The sequence below is a fragment of the Mya arenaria genome, chromosome 9 (assembly GCF_026914265.1).
Source record: "Mya arenaria isolate MELC-2E11 chromosome 9, ASM2691426v1".
Classification (NCBI taxonomy): domain Eukaryota; kingdom Metazoa; phylum Mollusca; class Bivalvia; order Myida; family Myidae; genus Mya; species Mya arenaria.
In genome coordinates, this window is record NC_069130.1 from 36,616,088 (window position 1) to 36,640,071 (window position 23,984).

Below are 23,984 nucleotides of genomic sequence, written 5' to 3' on the forward strand. Positions count from 1 at the left end.
CTATAGAGTTCAGTGTTTTGGATCTAAGTTTGATATAGCTAATCGGTTATCGTTGAATAAAAACAAATACAATTAATAAATTCCACTAATAGGGGTAACCATATTATTGACTAAGTTTGGTAGTGAATATAACTCTTGAACAACTTTTAACGAGGGTCATTTGTTACGCAACGGTTGGGGGAGGGGTGGGGGATGGTCAGTTCTTGACGTAAAAAAAATCGGTCATGCTTTGAACAAAAAGGAAATGAATCATATGGTCAATATATAACGGGGTCAAAATTGAATGTTACATCGGCGTTAATTGAAAACACACTAAAATTTTAAAGTGAAACTGCACACACACTACAATAAAATATATTTTCCAAATGGCTTAAATGATGATCTTAAAGTAAATGTTTTTAGTGCAGTAAAATGTTAAATTTTGTTAATCAACGTATTGTTTGTTTTAATCCATAACGAGTTATTCTGTTTTCCTAACTTTACCACGCAATCAAAGCTTTTTGTGCGTACAAGCAACTTTCGGAGATGCATTCAATGCCCATGATGCAGAAGCCAACATAGCTACCATATCCCGCACTCAATGTCTCTGTCGTGTGTACAAGGGCTGTGCACGCGTGCGTGTGTGTTTCTGTGCGTGCGCGCGTGTGTGCATACATGCCTGCGTGTGAGAGCGTACATGAGTGTGAGAGCGTGCGCGTGTGTGTGTGCGTGTGTATGGTCGTGCGTATGGGCGTGTGTGTGTGTGTGTGTGTGTGCGTGCGTGCGTGCTTGCGTGGTGTGTGTGCGTGTGTGCGTGCGTGCGTGTGTGTGTGTGTGTGTGTGTGTGCGTGTATGGGTGTGTGTGGAGTGTGTGTAGGGGGTATGGCTTTAGTTAATACAGAAATACAAGACAAACTTCTTTTGGGGACTATTGCCCGGTTATATTTAAAATAAGTTACAAGTAAAATTGAGTCAAACCTTGTTTTCATCTTTATTTTCAAACATTTGAGCTTTTTAAACATTTGGAGGAAAAGTAAATATAAGTCTATATAAGGTTTTAAAAGATACCGTAAATAATATGAACACTAATATACACATACAGAGAAAAATATTCATTTTCAACACTTGAACCTTAAGAAAAATGATTCTCACAATGTTTTTCAACTAATTTTAATGATACACTTTTTTCTGTACACGAAGTTGACAATGAATAATTTCATATTTAATCAATCTGCTGTATAGCTGCATATACTTTACCACTTCATGAAACGCATGAACAAAGTTATTTACAAGAATAAGATATTGTAACTTAAAAAGAAACGACTCTGTATTAAACTAATGGAGAGAAAAACATCTATTTACAAATTAACACATGATTTAAGCAAATAAAATACTTACAATTGTTCGACTTTAAATCAGAAGCATTAAAATTAAAACATTTAAGGAGTGAAAACAACGTGCTTGCTAAAATTGTCAATATACACTGTTTTTTTTCATTTCAACAAATATCAGCATTTGGTTAAGGGCTCCATCTGTCAGTATCATAATTTCAACACCCCTTATGATTTGCCACAGTTTATTTTGTAATACAAAAGTGCATTTTAAAACCAATTGCGAGTACTTTTAAGATCAAGTTGTTTTTCTCTATGTTATTAAGAGAAAGAGAGGAAAAAATTAATGTGGTAAAATGCGTGAATAGTTTCATCCCCTTTATACTTCATACACAATTGCCCCACAACCAGTTTGTACAAGTACATTTCCTTTTTGCTGATTTCAAGCCATGAATAAAAGCAATGAATAAATAAAAATATATAGTTAGTAGCAGATTTAAAAATATACAAAAAAACGCATTAAAATCAATATGTAAAATCGATATTATTATTATTATTATTATTATTATTATTATTATTATTATTATTATTATTATTATAAATTGATCTGAATCTACGAAAATAAAATAAATTTTAAAAATTTCTGACACAATTTTACCAAAATGCAAATTTCATTGTTATACATTTCATTTATTTCTGCATGCAATTGATTTCCCCAGATTTCACAACCGTATACCTGAAGCACCTATAGTCCACTACACAAGTCATATATAACTAGCTCTGTTGTCCCCCTTGTTGTTATTCTGTACATTTGGCGGACGTAGGTCAGCGAGCACTTTCTTGGAGATGGGTTTTTCCAGGAAGCGGTCCCAAAGGCCGTTTATGACGTCAGTCACGTGAAGTGGGTTAGAGTTCCGGGCGAGAAGTTGGAGAAGGAAAATTCCGTCGTCGCGCAGATAATTGCCGAATTTGGTACACAGGCTTTTGTCGGTCGTAGTTTGTAATCTGGTAAAGGGAACAGCAATTTACTTCTTTTTTTAAATATAACTGCTGTGGGGTTTCTCTTTAGAGAGTAGATTAAGAATCTGTTTACAACTGATAATCTGCACTAGCGAATTTAGAAGGCACCGACCCCCTCCCTTTTAAATCGACCAATTTACATTATTTACATTTTTATGGGATTATTTGGTTTCATAAAATACTTCAGCGCAATTTCCGAATACAAATTGTTTAACTTTACTTGAGGGATTAACCCCAAGCATCTATGCAAAGAGTTTATGTCATAAACTTTCGGTTCTGAGGGAATCGCGCATGTCGAAAGGTTGCGCCTCAAGTTACGCCCCTCAAACGTCAAGTACTGGATCCGCCCTTGCTCTGGATAGAATACACGCACACTAAACGAAGTCAATCTTTAAATAAACTAAAGTGTGAAACTAATTTGACGCGACCGAACGAAGCCATTGAACATGTATAATGGGACTTCGAAAATGTGTTATGGTAAAACGAATGACGAAGACCTACCTGCCCTTGATTTTCAAGTACTTTTTCACGAAGGAGACCCGATTTCTGCGGACGATGAGGTGCCAGATCCAGGACATGAGGTTTGCCCCGGTTGAAATGGCAACAAAGACGAACCAGAACCACAGAAACAGGAAGATCTTCTCGTTGAATAGATTGAGGGGTAGGACACACTGCACTGTGTGGTCCTGGAAACGAGGCAGTAGCAAATGTTTCGGTTAAAATATAGACATAAATATGTTAATGGATAACAATTAACAAGATATGTTTGCATAGCATTATATGCCCTATTAATGGCAGCCATATTATCAACCCTAACTAAAACTAGTTTCAACATTTTTTTTTCTATTTTGAGTATTAGTGGCATTGACCTTGACTCTAGGGGCACAACATGCAAACCCATTAATGGTCTCAATAAACTCTACCTTTATATCAAATTAAGTTAAGATATGTCAACCCTAACTTTTTTTATCTTTTTTTTTGGTTACACTAGTACAGTGACAATGACCCCAGGTGCCCTTAACGCTATCTCATGAAATGTCTCCTTAAACTTTCCTAAACACCAAGTTTAGTCAAGATATTTCAACCCTTACTTAAGTTATTCACTTTCAACTTTTTTATTATTAAAAACACTGACCTTGACCCTAGGGGTCCAAAACGCAATCCAATGAAAGGGTTCCATAAACTCTTGAGTCTTCTATACATTAAGTTTGGTCAAGATGATAAGACAATCGGACCAGTGGTCGAAATTAACACAAGCCCGCAATCCCTGCACTGGTAAAATGTCTTCCGGGCTTGCTCAAATTATGATTTTTTTTATAGCAGGGCTTGTTAAAAATCTTTATTCCAAGCAATAATATAAGAATTCGGGCTTGTTCATCCTCAAGTAAATTTCGATGACTGGAGTCAATCCACTAAAGGTTTTCAGTTTCATAGTTTGACGCCGTTTCACTATGTGAAAACCTGGCTTAAATAGCCTAATGACTGACCTTTGATTATATAGGTACGTGCAACATGCAAATGAGTAGGGACTCCCCCCGTTTGGATGTGGACGGCTTTTATCAGTGGCGTAACTTAATCACATAGCCAACTGACTAACCTTTTGTTGTATGCCACGAACGCTGAAGCTACAAAGCGATACCCGTGGAAACCGGCGGCTCTCCTTCAGTTGGTGCTCCACTGCTAGGGTGCGGATGGCTTCAATCCCCCAGTAGCTGTAGAATCCACCCAGGAAAGCGTCCAGTATGTAGAATTGGCAGATCACGTTGACACAGAACATCAGCTTGGATATAAGGTACAGGCCTGACGGAAAAGAAATAAAACATGATTATTTTGTGAAAGAAAAAAATAAGACACTTTGTTGAAAATAAGTGTCATATGGCATGGCATGGCAAGCAGAACATGCAATTTGTTCTTTATGCTGGATTGAAAATCAGAGTCAATGCATGGCAAGTACTTGCATTTTGTATTTTACAAAACGAACCTAAGTTCTCTCCCATGTGTTGAAGCTTGTGCAATACAAGCGTTATATACGCCTATAGATATGTTCGTGCTAGCTGATATAGTGAAAAAAGTTTAACTAAATTAATTTTGAAAAACTATTTCTTGAATGCCTTTGTGATTCCTGTATGTCAAATGGTCTAATGTTGTATTGTATTTTAGAAGACTTTTTTTCTGAAAACGCAGTGTAATAGACTAATACCGGTGAGATAAGTTCCCTCGCGGCGATTCAGACAGAAGCAGAGGCGTGACAGTTTTTGACGCATGCGCACAAGACAGTTCCAGTGGTATTGTCGGTTGCCCTCGAGCCAACGGTCTATGGTGCACACAATCTTAATGAAACAATATGTAAAGGTTTCAATTTCAGAGAGAAAATAGCATTGAAAGAAGGTCCAATTTACTATAATTCGATGCACGCTAATTCTGCTTTACAATAATTGTATTGAACTATCCGAAAAATAGCCATGACAATAGTATGACATCATCAAATACTCTCAATGTGGAAATTACCAGGATTATGACGTATGCTTTTGTATGAACTTGATAATATGCCTTTCGATGTATTATAGAGATATTTCAATGCATCATTTTTTTTGGATATTTTTTATATTTTATTGTTTTGAAATTTATGCCCGGCCTCAAACGTCAGCGCGAACAGGGCCGGGACACAATTTTAACAAATGAATGTATTTTTTTCTGGAACGGCGTAAGGTTCTCTAACTAGAGCTTTCACTGAAGGTGATTAATACCCCCGAACACTCTCATTATGATTTATCATTGTATGAAGTTTTATGACCATCTAGTAGTTTTCAAGTTACTGTCCAGACAAAAGTTTGACAAAAAAAAAAAAACAACAGAAAAAGGCTCCGGACAAGAAAAAGTAACAAAAGACAGTAACTCTGTAATTGGCTAAAATATAAATGCGGTTCCTGTACACTGCACTTCCTCTCATTATGATCTATCACTGTATGAAGTTTTATTAAATTTTATCCAATAGTTTTCAAGTTATGCTCCGGACAAGAAAAAAAGTAACAAAGGGCAGTAACTCTGTAATTAGCAGAATAGAGTTATGGTTCTTGTGCACTGCACTTCTTCTCATTGTGCTTTACCATTGTATGAAGTTTTAATAAATTCCATCTAGTAGTTTGCAAGTTAATGTCTGGAAAAACGTTTGACAGCAAAAAACAAACAAACAAAGGACAATTACTCAGTAATTAGCTAAAGTAGAGTTGTGGTTCTTAAACACTGCACTTCCTCTCATTGTGCTTGACCATTGTATGAAGTTCCAATGAATTCTATCCAGTACTTTTCAAGTTACACTCCGGACAAAAAAGGTACAAAGGGTAATAACTCTGTAATAAGCAAGAATAGAGTTATGGTTATTGTACACTGCACTTACTCTCATTATGCTCTATCATTGTATGAAGTTTAATCCAATTCCATCAAGTAGTTTTTAAGTTATGCTCCAGACAAGGTAAATTGCAACGGACCGACCGACAAACCGACGGACCGACCGACCGACCGACCACAGGGTGACTCCAATATACCCCTTTCAAACTTCGTTTGTCGGGGGTATAAAAATCGGAAGGCATGTATATACAATAAATTGCGATATTACACTGAAACAAAATATTATCCTACATATATACATTCATACCAGTCCAACAGGTCAATAATGACTTTTGATATTTTTATTAACCTCCTCTATCTTGGCGTCCCTTTTGGCGTCATCCACGTAGTGCGCTTCAGCCGTCATCTCGACCAACTTTCGGATGTCCACACCGGAAAACCCAGAAAACGCCCGCCATACCACACTGGGAAGCTGCGTAAAATGAAGAATTTTTATTTGGTTAATCATAAAAAAAGTTATTCGGAAGACAAGCATGCGTATTATTTTAAATGTACCGGAACGGCGTTCATTGACACTTTTGGTTATGCGACCCATGAAAAAGCTTTTATCATTTATATGTTGAAACTCTCCTATATGGGTAAGAAAGCGCTCCTATAATGCCTAAAATTGTTTGCTAAATTATGTCCCATATACATGTATTGGTATAAACTTGTTTCATTTAAAAGGTATTTTGCATACAATGTTTTTCTTATAAAACCAAAGATACATTGCTAAATAACTTTGTTATATACCACGTGATAAATTACGTCATAAATGCTACGTCGGAAGGCAACATTTGCTTCGAATTAAACACACAAAGGTAACTTTTCCTTCGCCATTTTAAAAGAAACAAAGGGCAGTCTATTCTGCTTTAAGAGCCCCACCTTTGTTTCATTGCCGGGGTTTGATTAGGTAATTAGTTTCCGCAGACACTTTGACAAACCGGTCTCCAAAACAAAGTTTCGACAGTAGCAGTTTTGTGAAAAGGTATGTCGAATGGTTTTAAGAAACTCAACTCTCACGCAAACTCTAGTAAAAGACCGAAGGGTTATGGAAGCGGCGTAAATGCCCTTTGTTGCATTTAAAATGGTGAATAAATAGTTATCTTTGTTTAAAGTCTTAATTTGAAGCAAAGTATTGCCTTCTGACGAAGCATTTATGACGCAATTTATCACAGGGTATATACACACACTGTACATGGCAGTTGAAAATGAAAATAAGGATGAAGAGTCTATTTTAAATAAAAACAAAAACAACTTTTTGTTAAAATTGTTTTGGTTGGAGCTGCATTTTCTTCTTGTGACATGCTTCCAAACAACAGAAATTTAACTCATAACATAAATATTAAATAATTATGGGTTATATACCTTAATGCATGAAAACTGTGCCAACATCTTGCTTGGTTCAAGTCTCTAAGTACTAGTAAACTATCAACACCTAAATGCATGTATTGAAATTTGACTTTGTACCAAAAGCTACATCGTTCTTAGATCCAATTAAGACCAATACTGAATACCAGCCCAGGGGAGGTAAACAACGATATATTTATTATACAACAGAGTAAAGAGTTACCTTGAACAGAAGAGCGCTGAAGAGCAGGATCATGGGGACGTACTGGTAGTACGTGAGCTCGTGCTCGCGGTTATTTCCCTTGGGAACGTTCTCCTCCATGGGAATAAAATACGTATTCTGGACCCAGCAGTAGTTCACTGTGTACTTCGCCATGTGAGCTGGGGGAGAAAGGAATTGTAATAATTTTTTTTACTGAGCATAAATCTGCATCAGCACGTATCGCAAAAAAACACTTGCCCGTGTTTTTGCTAATGCAATGCGGCTGTATTCCACTCTGCTGACGTCATGTCATAACACGTATTAATACGCGTATAGTTATTTAAAATTACGTCATAAAACGAAACATTCCGTTATCAATATATCATGTGATTTGTGTTAAAACGTGTCTTCTTAATATTTTAACCAGACATGTATATAATAAATGGGTAACTAGCCCCGCATTTTGAGGTGCGTATTAGATTCTCGTGGTATATGTTATTTTTATCGTTGTTGTTGTTTCCTCAGTCAAACAAGGGACATAACATCTCGACAATTATAGAAGCTCGCTATTGCCTCTGTTAACATGAGTACACATACAAAGATAGGTTCCAGTATCGCAAAAGTTTTAAGTTTATGCACGCCGCCAACACCGGCCATTCGAGTCGACAGTTTTCTTTGAAAAACAAGACTAACTAAAACGGTTCACGTCCGATGGTGGACTAATTTCATTGATCTGTCTGTCTGTTGTTGTTGTTGTTTTGTCACCAAAACTAAGGGCAAAACTCCACAATTATTATACATGTTCGGGTTTTTTTCTCTCTATGATTTTGAAATCCTAAACGGTTTTTGAAGTATGGCTAAATTTCAACTGTTTGAACCTTCGCGATGCCGACGACAATGACATCAAAGCTACGACAATATCTTGACCTTTTCTCCTATAAAAATTGTTAACATTTCGCCTACCCGTGTATTCCCCGGGCATCCAGCATGCTATCCTCTCGTCCATGTACGAGCCGCCGACGACAAAGACGGAGAACGCTATCAGAAGTACAACGGTAACAATGTGGTTGAGCCGGTCCGCCCAGTCGTCGTCGGCGTTCCCGGTCAGTCGCGTCCACGTCGTCCATTTGTCCAGGAATATGAACCTGTTAAAGTAAAAGATCCCTTAAAAACTCTAAAACGAAAATTTGACCTCAAAACATTTCATTTTTGTTGTAATTGACACAAGTTAATAGTGAGCATTTAAAACGACGAGATTAATGTGACATCAGGTAACATCAGGAAATGTTTAACTGAAATATAGTTCAGAAATCTCGTGAACAAAACCGTCCATAAGGTTAATAAGGATGATGATTGTTTTGATGATCATAAGCTATATATTCTGTAAATATGAATTGTTTATTAAGTACAAAACACGCAAGTTCTGATACAATTTTGTTTAATTTGCAACCTGAACTTATGCATTATCAAGAAATATAAACGTAATTTCAATCAAAATATTTATTACACAGACGCGTTTCTTGCATTTTAATACATAATCTATAAGATTAAACTGTTGCCGGCGTTGTCGAGACGTAAAAACGTTAAACAAAAAAATGGTGAAAGTGTGATATAAAAGCAACAAAAATATAGGTGAAAGTGTGATATAAAAAGCAACAAAATATAGGTGAAAGTGTGATATAAAAAGCAACAAAAATATAGGTGAAAGTGTGATATAAAAAGCAACAAAAATATAGGTGAAAGTGTGATATAAAAAGCACGTTTACAGTATGGGTTCAGAAACAAAAAACACCCCCCCCCCCCACACACACATCATATTTCCATATACTTTTGAAAACGGAATTTGGGGGTCATGGCCGCCGACAATAAACTATACTCACGGGTCCGGCATGGTCTGCTTCCTGTTAGGCGGTCACCTCAAAGTATCTGAATTTGACCCCGGTACCAATTGACTAACCGCTCACACTCTCTCGCAGATGTTAGCCAGAATTCGGCGCGGATGCTGCTTCTGCGAATCGCCGTCAACCCGAATCCTGGTTTATTTGTAATGTCATTTAAATAGAAATCGTTTTAAAATTCATGAAACATTTATTAATTCAATTTTAAACCACTTACATGTGTCTTTGCATATTATGACCATATATACAGCTACATAAATAACATTTGGTTAAACTTAAATTAAAGTCGTCAAGAAAACGACTATTTTTCGTACAAACGCAATTGATGATTGCCAAAATAGTATATAAAACAGATAAATAATTAGATATTAACATACATATCAATGATTTATAGATCCAATACGATTGGATATACTAAGGTAAAAATGGCATACAAAGTGCAGAAAAAGAGAAGTACCAGATATCCCAGCACAATTATATGCTTAAATCAGATGCACTCTAAACGAAATGATCAACTGTGAATTTTTGTTCGTTTTCACCCATTTGACATGCATCTGGATTCACTGAAACCCGTCTGATGACAGAACATTTCATTGTCACCTCTGAAACGTGTCGTCGCTGACTGATGCCTCGTACACATGTACATAAAAACAGACATTCACTCTACAAATGCATACATGAATTCCCACATAAAACACATATTGACACCATCGTCGTTTTCAACACTAACATCATGATCAGTATCATCGTTGTCGTCGTTGTAATCATTATCATCATCATCATCATCATCATCATCATCATCATCATCATCATCATCATCATCATCATCATCATCATCATCATCATCATCATCACCACCGCCGTCGTCGTCGTTATCATCATCATCATCATCATCATAATCATCATCATCATCATCATCATCATCATCATCTGACATCAGCGCCACCACCACCATCATCATCATCGTCAAAATCATCATCATTTAAGATATAATTTTGGTATTCTCTCTTTCCAAAAAAGATTTTGTTTTATTTAAAAATATGAAATTGAATCTACAAACTAGAATTTTTCGAAACGGATGTCGCCTCCTGTCAGTTTCGCACATAATTGTAAAACCCAAATAATATCATTATTAATAATGTCAAGGGGGTCACTAGTGAAATGTCTTGGCGAGACCAATTTAAAGAATGGACACGAAGATATTGACTTTTGACCTAAAAACCGATAGGGGCATTTACTGGTCATTACACATTGCTAACAAGTTGCAAAACCGTAGGATCACGGTTTGAGCGGAAACCGTTTTAAAGATCTATACCTTCGACCTACTGACCCCAAAATCAATGGGGGTTAACTTCTGTCCATGAGCAATCTGCATGCAAAGTTTAGATACTCGACAACAGGTAATTCAAATGTAATTGGACCCCCCCCCCCCCTCCCATTGCCACTTTAAAAAATAGAAAAGGGGGTAATCTGTCAAGCTAGCTAAAGAACTTCTGTAAACACGTTATATATTACCTTTTGGGACGTGTTTATGGTGTAGTAAACATAAAAAAAATATCGACATGTATGAAAGTTATGGAAGCCAGAACTATCGTCGAGGCATTACCATCATTTGTCGATTGAAAAGTTCATGAAAAATGTTTAAAGTATTTTACTTAGTAATGAACGTACATAAAAGCAAATTCTTACACAAGTAGCTTGATTGTATTTTTGTTATTTTCAACAATTTTGAAGTGTGTTCTTTTTACGAGATTCAGTTTTAAATTCTCTAAATTAAAAAAAAACAAATATATACAGTACGAGTAGTAACGTTACTTTGGTACAGTACTGTTGTTCTACCGTCTGTTTCTATAAAGTATGTACTGGATAGATATTTAAGCCACTGGGCGATAGTCGATTCTGAGAATATGCAATTGGTAATGCACCAGTCAATTGTAATTCCCCCACCCCCAGGTCCGGGGGGATAGCCGGGGAAAAGGGCCGTGTTTTTACTTTCCATGTGGCCCCGCAGTGCCGGGTGACTGTGGTGGTTTTGTCTTCACGCCAAATATAGCAGGAAATTGGCCTTATCTAGGGTCCCTTGGGGGCGGGGGCATTTGGCGGGGGTTTTACCAACAGATTGTCCCCGCATGGTGGAGACTTTGCCCGGCCTTGGCTAGACCGAAAGTCAAAGTCCCCGTTATTCCATGGACCTGGGGGAGGGCCGTGGTTTCAAATGACTGGAGCAAAATCGCCGAGCTCAATTGAGAACGATCTTTTTTGACAATAATCGATCTCGGTTTATCCCTGCTGTTGACAGAAACGGCGAAACAAAACAACAACAATATTTCAAAGACATAAAACACGTTGAAAACATGCCTTTAAAGTAATTAAAGTAACGTTTTCAGAGAATATTTGTAAAGAAAAACATGATAAATTCTTAATATATTAATTTAAAAAACGATTTTTAACACTACATACTTGGGCTCGATTCTCTCCCGAATACTGCCAAATATCTGCAGAAAAATGTGTCAACACCGGAAATAGAAAAATAAAATCAATGACGTCACGTATGATGCAATTTCCTACCATCTATTCTATTCGTGGCAGAGGAATTTGACCCTGACAGCTGTTAATTATCTGCATCTTTTCCATCGTAGGCAATAATTGATTGTGTATTGAATTTTGAACAGAACATAACAATAATGTTTATTTAACTTAAAGCTGCACTCTCACACATACTGTATAGCAATTTTACAACTTATTATTATTTTTTTTTGTCTTGGAAAGAGCATATTTTTGCACAAATATCTGCAAACCATTGATATTTATAAATTTGCTGACAAAAATCAGATCGTTGATTTTCATGATATTTCCGTTCGAAAATTAATGCATAAACAATCATTTTTTTTTAACTAAAATACTAAAATCTGGGATCTAATTTTTTTCAGCAGTCTTATATGACTGGTTTCCAAGGATTCTCGCAAAAATTAGCTCGTTCCAAGATTTTTTTTAAAAAGGTGTCAAAACGTCCATCTCTGAGAGTGCAACTTTAAGCATACTGATATAGCTCGTTGATTTCAATACATGTGAAAATCAAAGCTCTGAAAGTGCTGAGGGACGCTTAAGTATTGCTTAAAGCTGGCAGCAGTAATGCAACATCTCGTAGTGTAAATGAAGATATGCCCTAGAAAGAATGTGATTTGGACTCTATGTACAACATTACTTGTTTGTTTTATTTTGAAGAAACAATTGATATTGTTTTAAAGAAACAATGGATGTTGTTTTAAAGAAACAATGGATGTTGTTTGGCAATGTTAACAAGAGATGTTTGTCAAACATTAAACAGCATTACATAAATATAACGTGAATATAATGACCAATATGAGTTGTGACCTTGACCTTTGTCTTTATTTCCTTAAAATTCACATGGAGTCATCTACTGCATCCCAACCATAATGTCAAGTTTGAGGGCCAGGGCCATTGGTGCAGGGGTTGGTGAATTATCTCAAAGACAAGCTTTTTGCATTAAATGCAATTGTAACCTTGACCTTTGATCCCAACAATCAATCAGGTGTCATCTTCTGGCCAGTCTCAACCTCCAAGTCAAGTTTGAGGACCATGGGTGCAGGCATTGTAGAGTTATCACTCAGACAACCATTTCGGAATCAAGGTCACTGTGACATTGATATTTGACCTGATGACCCCTAAAATCAATTGTGGTTATCTACCGGTCAGACTAAACCTTTGTGTCATGTTTGATGACCAAAGGTTCAGGCACTGTGGAGTCTTCACTAAATGTCACTTGGACCTGATGATTCATATTATCAATACGAGTCATCTATTCGTAAGGACCAACATCCAAGTCAAGTTTGAAGGTCATGGGTGCAGGCAATGTCTAGTTATCACTCGGACTCCCTTTTTAGTTTTTAACATTCAAGATCACGGTGACCTTGACATTTGGCCCATTGAATAAATAGGAGTCAGGACAAGACTCCATGTTAAGTTTGATCACCAAAGGTCCAGGCATTGTTGAGTTATCACTCAGACAAGATGTGACAACCTTTTCATGCTTAAGTTCAATTTGACCTAGACCTTTGACCTGAGGACCCCTTAAATCAAAAGGGGGCATCTACTGATCAGACCAAAGCTTCAAGTCAAGTTTGAGGACTTAATGTCCAGACATTGTCGAGTTATCATTCATACAAGCTTTGGTCTACCGTCGGAACGACCAACCGACAGTAGCAAAGCAATATACTCCTCTTCTTCGAAGCCTATTACAACAACTGATATGCTTGTATCTGATAAGAATGAAACAATAAAAACAAGAAAGAAAGTAGTGCATACCTATATGAATTTATTTGAAAAAATGTAGATGATTTCCTGTTTCAATTGCTGAATGTAAAATCAACCTAAACTAATGGCCAAAAGTCTTGTCCGGTCTACAGCAACTACAATATCTGTTTTGTTTTATATCGCACACTCATAAATTTAGTATCGATGGAAAGAGGACATTAATATTCATTCAATGAAAAAAGAATTTGGGAATTTGAGCCAGTACTGCCGGTACAGTATTGTGTTGAAAATTGGCATTGAGGATTTGCAAGGCACAAATGATTGCGTTGAGTGTCTCTTAAATTAAACGGCGTTTTCAATAATGTGTATGACCCCCATTAACCAGAATGAGTTCAGTGCACCTTTTACGCATTGACGCTACAAGTCTGTGCAGGAATCTAGCCGGAAGTTGGCCGCATTCATGAGCAATGGCGTCACGTAACTGATGGACGTTGTGCACGTTCCGTGCCCTAAACTTCCGTTTCATGTAGTCCCAAACGTGTTCGATTGGGTTCATATCCGGCGATAACGCCGGCCATGGCAACGTTTGGACATTGTTGGCCGCCAGGAAGTTTTGCCTTGCAGCATGGGGCCGGGCGTTGTCCTGCTGTAGGACAGTACCTGGATGGGCAGTAAGGAATGGGAGAACAATCGGCTGCAACACCTGGTCTACGTAACGGTGTGCAGTTAGGCCATTACCGCGTCCTCGACCATATTCGAGGAATACAAGATGAGTTTTATGATGGAACACTGCCCAAACCATGACGCTCGGCCCACCCCAGCGGTCATTCTCAATGACACAGGCGTCCGTAAACCTCTCACCAGAGGGTCGATAGACTTGTTGACGTCGGTCGTTTGAATCAACGTTAAATTTACACTCATCCGTAAACAGAACGGTTTGCCATTGATTCAAGCGCCATCTTCGATGACGTAACGCCCATGCTACCCGTAGACGCCTGTGATTGGGAGTTAGTCTTGCTCCACGATATGGCCGTCGACAACGTAACTGGCACTTCTGTGAGGTCGATTACGAGCAGGTGTGGTTCGTGCCGTGTCATTTGGAGCGGAAAATGATTGCGTAAGTGTGTAAGCTGAATATGCCCATCCTGACGTAGCGTCGTGTCACGCAGCCGTCCGGAACGTGGGAGATCTGCCACGGTGCCGTGCCTTGCGAATTTTGTACGTAATTGACGAATGGTTTTCTCATTTACCCCGAAATGACGGGCTACATGTGCGGCAGTTGCACCAGCCTCAAGTTGGCCTATATAGCGCGCGCACGCTGCTCATTTGAAAGCTTCATTTTATAATCAAAATCAATATTTTCTTCAAATATTCTGATGTCTTCCGATTGGCGTAAGAGAAGAGGATAAGGTAAATCATGTTATCCAATTGGTCACAATACTGTATACATGAGGGGGCACGTGAAAAACATCGCCGGTAGTGTATCTCCATTTTTAGAGCGCAGACGACTATCAAAATCGGAAACCGGTTTGAAATACACGCGGTATAAAGTAAGCAAAATTTAAGGTCGTAACTTCACGCGTTTAAAAGATATTATGGAAATCCATACCGGACACGACTGTTGGCCATTTAATAGTATATTATTTTTGATGGATTGCATTTTTGAATATCACCATAATAATGCTAAATGATATAAAATATAAAAGGAGATATCAATAGAAAAATTAAAATGAGATAACAAAGTAGTTTCTTAAATAACATAATGTCTACACAAATGTTTATACAAAGAGTTTTCGATGAAAACATAAAATTTCTTAAACTTAACTTTTTGTAAGTTTAAACTACATGTAGCCTTTTGTTGCATCTATGTTGGATGGATTACCTTAATGAACTTTGTATGTAACATCTTGTGGTTTATTGAATCTATATTATACGTTTTGAAACAGATTATAAGGTAACATGTGCCAAACATCACAGATATACTTGTATGCATCATACTATTGCTTCAAGAAATCACTGAATTCAAACATTGCGGAATGTTGTTACAATTTATAAAATTCAGCAATTTACACTTTTCCAAAAAAGTTAAACCTTATGTTATGGACAAAGGTTGACCGGCTTAGTGTTTAAGATTATATTTTGTCTATTTGCCCAGCCGCTGTTTAAACCTACTGATTCACATGATTTAAATCAATAATAATCAAAATAAATGTATGGCATATTTGAGGAATAATATCATCACATTGGTCAAAATATAATTTCAAACACTAATTGTTTATTGTTACTTAAACATCAGTTATAAATAGATATCATATGTTGTGCGATGTGAAACTTTTTACTCAATGTGCTTTTTCAGAGAGGTGCTTTTATATGATGTTTTAGATATTTGTAGAAGTATTTTATGGATTAAAATTAACTCACAGAATTGTTGTTTGAGATTTTTCCGAAATTACCATATTCAATTATTGGAATTTATAGTTTAGTCATATAGTTAAGTGTCTGTATTGTTTAATTGTTGGATATGGTTTTTGTTGGATATGGTGTTATGTACATATTTACATGTTTTAATATTTTAAAAAGATTGTAAAACAGAAAAGCAAAGTTATTTAGCAGAAATGTTACAGTTTCAATAAGATGTTTAAAAAATTTATGTCTGGTGAAGTTGTTTTTTTCAGAGTTTTTAAAAATTATCCTAACTCTGTTAACTGTATTGATTGATATTTTTAGAATTTAAAAACATTCTGGTCCGTTTCCTTGGATACGTCTTGTGTTTATTAGTAACTAAATTAGTATTGAATAAAACATCAAATATTTTGTAGAGTTGTGTTTAAAACTGCATGGATTTGTGGATAAGTGGAGATCACATGTTACGATACATAACACCACTCTTCATTGTATATCACCAGTTGAAGATTAAGAAACAGAATCTATAATTCTGTAACATGTACATTGTATATCACTGGTTGGTGATTAAGAAGCAGAATCTATAATTCTGTAACATGTACATTGTATATCACTGGTTGAAGACTAAGAAACAGAATATATAATTCTGTAACGTGTACATTCTACATCACTGGTTGGTGATTAAGAAACAGAATCTATAATTCTGTAACATGTACATTGTAGATCACTGGTTGATGATTAAGAAACAGAATCTATAATTCTGTAACATGTACATTGTACATCACTGGTTGGTGATTAAGAAACATAATCTATAATTCTGGAATATGTACATTGTATATCACTGGTTGATGATTAAGAAACAGAATCTATAATTCTGTAACATGTATAGTGTATATCACTGGTTGAAGATTAAGAAACAGAATCTATAATTCTGTAAAATGTACAGTGTATATCACTGGTTGAAGATTAAGAAACCGAATCTATAATTCTGTAACATGTCCATTGTATATCACTGGTTGAAGATTAAGAAACATAATCTATAATTATATTACATGTACATTGTATATCACTGGTTGAAGATTAAGAAACAGAATATATAATTCTGTAACATATACATTATATATCACTGGTTGAAGACTAAGAAACAGAATATATAATTCTGTAACATGTACATTGTATATCACTGGTTGAAGATTAAGAAACAGAATATATAATTCTGTAACATATATAGTGTATATCACTGGTTGATGATTAAGAAACAGAATCTATGATTCTGTAACATGTACATTGTATATCGCTGGTCGATGATTAAGAAACAGAATCTATAATTCTAGAACATGTACATCGTATATCACTGGTTGAAGATTAAGAAACAGAATCAATAATTCTGTAACATGTACATTGTATATCACTGGTTGATGATTAAGAAATAGAATCTATAATTCTAGAACATGTACATCGTATATCACTGGTTGAAGATTAAGAAATAGAATCTATAATTCTAGAACATCTACATCGTATATCACTGGTTGATGATTAAGAAATAGAATCTATAATTCTAGAACATGTACATTGTATATCACTGGTTGATGATTAAGAAATAGAATCTATAGTTCTAGAACATGTACATCGTATATCACTGGTTGATGATTAAGAAATAGAATCTATAATTCTAGAACATGTACATCGTATATCACTGGTTGATAATTAAGAAATAGAGTCTATAATTCTAGAACATGTACATCGTATATCACGGGTTGAAGATTAAGAAACAGAATCTATAATTCTGTAACATGTACATTGTATATCACTGGTTGGTGATTAAGAAACAGAATCTATAATTCTGGAACATATATAGTGTATATCACTGGTTGATGATTAAGAAACAGAATCTATAATTCTAGAACATGTACATCGTATATCACTGGTTGAAGATTAAGAAACGGAATCTATAATTCTGTAACATGTACATTCATGATTGTATATCACTGGTTGATGATTAAGAAATAGAATCTATAATTCTAGAACATGTACATCGTATATCACTGGTTGAAGATTAAGAAATAGAATCTATAATTCTAGAACATGTACATTGTATATCACTGGTTGATGATTAAAAAATAGAATCTATAATTCTAGAACATGTACATCGTATATCACTGGTTGAAGATTAAGAAACAGAATCTATAATTCTGTAACATGTACATTGTATATCACTGGTTGATGATTAAGAAATAGAATCTATAATTCTGGAACATGTTCATTGTATATCACTTGTTGATGATTAAGAAATAGAATCTATAATTCTGTAACATATACATTGTATATAACTGGTTGTTGATTAGGAAATAGGATATATAATTCTGCAACATGTACAGTGTATATCACTTGTTGGTGATTAAGAAATAGAATCTATAATTCTGGAACATGCACATTGTATATCACTGGTTGATGATTAAGAAACAGAGTCAATATTTCTAAAACTTGTACAGTTTATATCAATGCTTTATCATTAAGAAGCAGAAGCTACTATTCTAGAACATGTACATTGTATATCACTGGTTGGCGATTAAGACACAGAATCTATAATTCTGTAACATGTACAATGTATATCACTGGTTGGTGATTAAGAAACAAAATCTATATTTCTAGAACTTGTACAGTTTATATCACTGGCTAGTGATTAATACGAAATCGTATACAGTTCATGAATCCCACGTATGCACATATCAATGTTTTGCCCCATAATGCAGACCTGTAGCATAATCTACGCAAACCTGTACCCATCCCTGACTCGAGCCCGTGATACTTTTTCCCGAAAATTTCTTTAACCAAACCCGGGTAGCAGAAACTGTTTACTTTATTTTCGTGGTGTATATTAATATATAATATTTCACACTGGTGCAGACAATTTATGATAACCGTAGATCACTTTTGTATATCGGGATTGAGGATACTATCTAGAATGGGAATAGTAAATGTCTTGAAAATTGGATAGTGTGATGAAATATGAAAGTACACGCATAGTATACATGTTTCAGCGTCTACGGTACCGGAAGTGTCCCTCAATGCAACCGGGAGTGACGAAGTGATGCTGCGCCAGTGAGCCAATGGTATGAATTTAACAACACATAGCTGGATTCAATAGCTTGATTATCATTGATGCAACAAAGATGTAAGATATAATTATATTCGAAGTTCATGATTAATATTAGTTTATAAGAGCTTTTAATAAAAATGTTTATACAAAAATGCCCCCAGACCAAATTTCAGTAAACCCCATCAACCCTAAATGTTAATGCACATGAACGGACGGACGGTGCAATTTTGACATGCCCACGTTAAGCATATAAAATGCAGATGCAAAAATTGATTAATATTATAATTACGATGAAAAGGTGATAAAGATGATTATAACGGTGGTACTTTTGCTGCTGTTGCTGCTGCTGCTGCTGCTGCTGCTCCTACTACTAATATTGTTGTTAGTATAAAGGATCGCGATGGTGGTATATAGGTTATCCAAATGTTAGCAGGGACATACTATTAAACATTAATGAAAGTCTTTATTTGGCAGAAAACCCGTTTTCCTAACCGAGCGATTATGGAGTTTGCCAGCAAGAAGTGATATTTCTCTTATAGCAAGATGGGGGACACCACACTGATGACGCAAATGACGACGCCTAACCAATGACGTATTGGGCGACACCTCACCGATGACGCTATGGGCAACACCTCACCGATGACGCTATGGTCGACCCCTCACCGATGACGACACATCACCGATGACGCAATGGGCGACGCCTCAACGATGACGATACCTCTCCGATGATGCTAGTGGCGACACCTCACCGATGACGCTATGGGCGACACCTCACCAATGACGCTATGGGAGACACCCCACCGATGACGCAATGGGCGACGCCTCACCGATGACGCAATGGGTGATATATCACCGATAAAGCAATGGGCGATACCTCACCGATGACGCAATTGGCGATTTTTCCCCGATGACGATACCTCACCGATGACGCTATGGGCGACACCTCACTAATGCCGCTAATGCGGCACCTCACCGATGGACGCAATTGGTGACGCCTCAACGAAGACGCAATGGGCGACGCCGAACCAATGACGCTTTGGACAACACCTCACCGATGACGCTATGGCTGATACCCCACCGATGACGCAATGGATAACACCCCACCGATGACGCAATGGCTGATACCTCACCGATGACGCAATGGACAACACCCCACCGATGACGCAATAGTTGATACCCCACCGATGACGCAATGGACAAGACCCCACCGATGACGCAATGGCTGATACCCACCCGATGACGCTATGGGTAACACCTCACCGATGACACAATTGTTGATACCTCACCGACGCAATGGTTGATACCTCACCGATGGCGCAATGGACAACACCTCACCGATAACGCAATGGTTTATACCTCTCCGATGACTCAATTGGTAACAGCTCACCGATGACGCAATGGTTGATACCTCACCGATGACGCAATTGGTAACACCTCACCGTTGAACGCAATGGGTGACACCTTGCCGATGACGCAATGGGTGATACCTTGACGATGTTTTTATGGGCGACACCTCACCGATGAACGCTATGGGTGATATCTCACCGATGCCACTATGGGCGACACCTCACCGATGACGCAATGGGCGACACCTCAGCGATCACGCAATGAGTGATACCTCACCGATGACGCAATTGGCGACACCTCAGCGATCACGCAATGGGCGATACATCACCGATGACGCTATTGTTGACGCCTCAACGATGACGCCATTGGCGACGCCTCACCGATGACGCCATGGGCGACGCCTCACCGATGACGACACCTCATCGATGACCTAATGCGCGACGCCTCACCGATGACGACACCTCATCGATGACCTAATGCGCGACGCCTCACCGATGACGCTATGGGCGACACCTCATCGATGACCTAATGCGCGACACCTCACCGATGACGCTTTGGGCGACACCTCACCGATGACGCTCTTAGCGACGCCTCAACGATGACGACATCTCATCATGACGCTGTGGGCGACACCTCACCGATGATGCAATGGGCGATGCCTCCCCAATGACGACACTTTGACAATGACGCCATTGGCGACTCCTCACCGATGACGATACCTCGACGATGATGCTATGGGCGACCCCTCACTGATGACGACACCTGGACGATTACCTAATTGGATGCACCTCACCGATGACGACACCTCACCTATGACGATACCTCGACGATGAAACTATGGGCGACGCCGCACTGGTATGGCGACACCTCGACGAAGGGTTTATCACTCAAATTTATGCTGAATATAAACGTGTATGTATTGATTTTAAATACTGGTGTCACTTTAAATTTGTTTTCAATAAAAAAAATTGGCGAATTGCTATAAGTATAGCTTTGAAGTGTTATGTGGATGTTTTTATTGATAAAATAGTCAAATTTAAAGAATAAAACGATAACAAAGTGTTTTATAATAAATGCTAACACTTGACATAGAACAGTTTATAAGGTTCTTGAAGACCGTTGGCTGTGTCTGCAATTTGTTTGGTTTGACGCCAGGTCAATCGTAACAACTCGGCCATCTCCGGCAAGCAACGAGATAGACCTCGTAATAGTAGTAAGGTGATAGATGTGCCCGCCTTCTGGTAGTAAAATGGTCTGGTAATAGATGTGTCCGAGAGTCACCAAAGGATTCATTCATATAAACGCTATCAGATGTATTTCTAAGCCTGCTAAAATGTACTCCCGTAAAGTGTGTATTTGTAGATAAAACATTTTTACTGACTTTTGCTTAAATAAGAAATACTTTGCCTTGCATGATTATTTTGATATAACATACATTTTATGCCCACATCATGATTGTGTTGTATGATTTTTACGTATCTTACTTCAAGATCAAGTCAACATTTATTATCCAGCCTTAAAGTTGACTTCTTAGTCATATACTATTAGCTTATCATCATCATCATCATCATCATCATCATCATCATCATCGTCCCACCACCACCATCACCATCCCCACAACCACTACCAACAATACCATCATCATCATCGATGTCGTCGTCGTCACCACCACCAGTATCATCATCATAATCATCATCATTATAATCATTATCATCTTCGTCATCATTATAATCATTATCATCTTCGTCATCATCATCATCAACCATACCAACACCACCACCAACATCGCCGTCGTCATCATCATCATCATCATCACTATCACATCATCATCATTAGCATCAGCGTCAGAACCACCACCACCATAATCACCATCATCACTGACGTCTATATCGTTGTCGTTGTCATTATCATCATCATCAACATCGACGTCGCCGTGTTTGTAGTCGTCATTGTCACCACCACCATCATCAGCATTATCATCATCATCATCATCATCATCATCATCATCATCATTCTTATACTCATCGTTCTAACACATTTTCATCCTCATCATATTAAATACAAATCAAACAATATTTTCAACGTTTAATCATATCATCTTCAATAATACTCCAATTGTGTGACATGTTAAATAATAGGCCACTGTATATTCTATCATTTAGGTAACTAAATGTGTTTATTGTTTGGGTATTTCCTTTGAAGCATTTGTCGATAATGCACCAGTCAATTATAACCACGCCCCTACCCCAGGTCCGGAGAATAGCGGGGACTTTGACTTTTGTTCCAGCAAAGCCCGGGTAAAATACCCGTCCTGCGGGGACATATTGGTAAGATCCCCGTTTAATGCCCTCGCACCCCAAGGACCCTAGGTAAGGTCCATTCATCGCTAGTTTTGGCGCGAAGACAAAACCACCGCATTCACACGGCAATGCGGGGCCACCTGGAAGGTAAACACACGGCCCATTTCGCCGGCTGTCCCCGGTATACCTCGGGACCTGGGGGCCGTGGTTACAATTGACTGGTGCATAAATGATATCATAGTTTTGTAGATGGCATTATAATAATGTTAAATTTATGTAATAGATCATTAAAATACATAATTAAAATTAAAAAGTCAACGTGTTATTGGGATATTTCTCTAATACAGAATATAAAAACAGTTGAGCTAGAATGCCACTGTGAATAAACAAATAGCTAAATATTCCCCATCAATTAATAATCCCTAAGCGAAATAAGTACTTAACATTTATCAAATGATATCACATTAAACTAGGAAATTAATTGATTTATTAAGGGACTCTTTTTTTAAAAAGTCGATCAAATTTAATAAACCGACTATTGCACGTGTTGATTACGGACTGTTGTGTTATAATTAAATGAAAGTTTTCATCCCGTCCGACATATTTAACAACATCTGCCTCAACGACATTGTTATGTAAAGTTAAATCTATTTTAGGATGCATGTAAATACACAACGTAAATCAAATTATTTGAATACACAGAAAGTGGTCGATGATAATTAGTTCGTGTAAAAGTGACATATAACATGTTTCTATAAATAGAATGACACTTTAATTGATAGTTTCACTGTATTTCATCGAATATGAATTCCCATAATCGATGCTAACATTCAACTTATTGTTCACATTTTGGTGAATTTGAAATGAAGCCGTCCACTCGTAATGTCAAAAAGCCGTCCACTCGTAGTGTGAAACTTGAGAACCTTGAATGACGGCGAACTGTCCATATGTTCTCGGATGTCTTTCATCTCACTGGCAGGTTTCACCGTGCAGTCCAACATGTAGCATGTAATGGTGTGTGGTATGTTCTTCATCGTCTCTATCAGACTCCGCATCGCCTCCGCTGTCATTGTCACCCACCCAAGTGTAATATCGGTGATGGAGGCTGGAGGGAGGAGGTGGAGCTCACCTAGATCTGTAGCCCATATGTCAAGGCGTTGTAACGGAGGGAGACTTGGTAGTGTATCCACAAGTAACTGGACATTCTTAACGCTCTCTAATATAACACATTGTAGTTTACTCCACCTTTGATCGTCTTTAAATAATCTAAATATGTACATTTCAACATTCGACGATACATAATATAAGATACATGTTATAATATTTGTTGGATCAACCTGCACACGTGTTGTATTGTCTCCCGATATATGCAGATATTCCAGCCTGTGACAC

At 37.4% G+C, this 23,984-nt stretch overlaps 1 protein-coding gene and 1 long non-coding RNA gene across 2 annotated transcripts; both read right to left on the reverse strand.

Annotated features, from left to right (window-relative positions):
• Positions 1 to 1,922: 1,922 nt before the first annotated feature.
• LOC128245973 (innexin unc-9-like) lies at positions 1,923 to 7,443 on the reverse strand. Its single transcript, XM_052964188.1, has 6 exons — positions 7,291 to 7,443; positions 6,028 to 6,150; positions 4,531 to 4,660; positions 3,928 to 4,130; positions 2,832 to 3,016; positions 1,923 to 2,315 (listed from the first exon to the last, which is right to left on the reverse strand). The coding sequence occupies exons 1-6, from the start codon at positions 7,441 to 7,443 to the stop codon at positions 2,075 to 2,077; spliced, it is 1,035 nt and encodes a 344-aa protein (XP_052820148.1). The 3' UTR covers positions 1,923 to 2,074.
• An 815-nt stretch (positions 7,444 to 8,258) lies between these two features.
• On the reverse strand, positions 8,259 to 9,699 carry LOC128203798 (uncharacterized). The gene is made up of 3 exons (XR_008256052.1): positions 9,625 to 9,699; positions 9,150 to 9,302; positions 8,259 to 8,414 (listed from the first exon to the last, which is right to left on the reverse strand). It is a non-coding gene; the product is annotated as an uncharacterized LOC128203798 (long non-coding RNA).
• Positions 9,700 to 23,984: the final 14,285 nt, after the last annotated feature.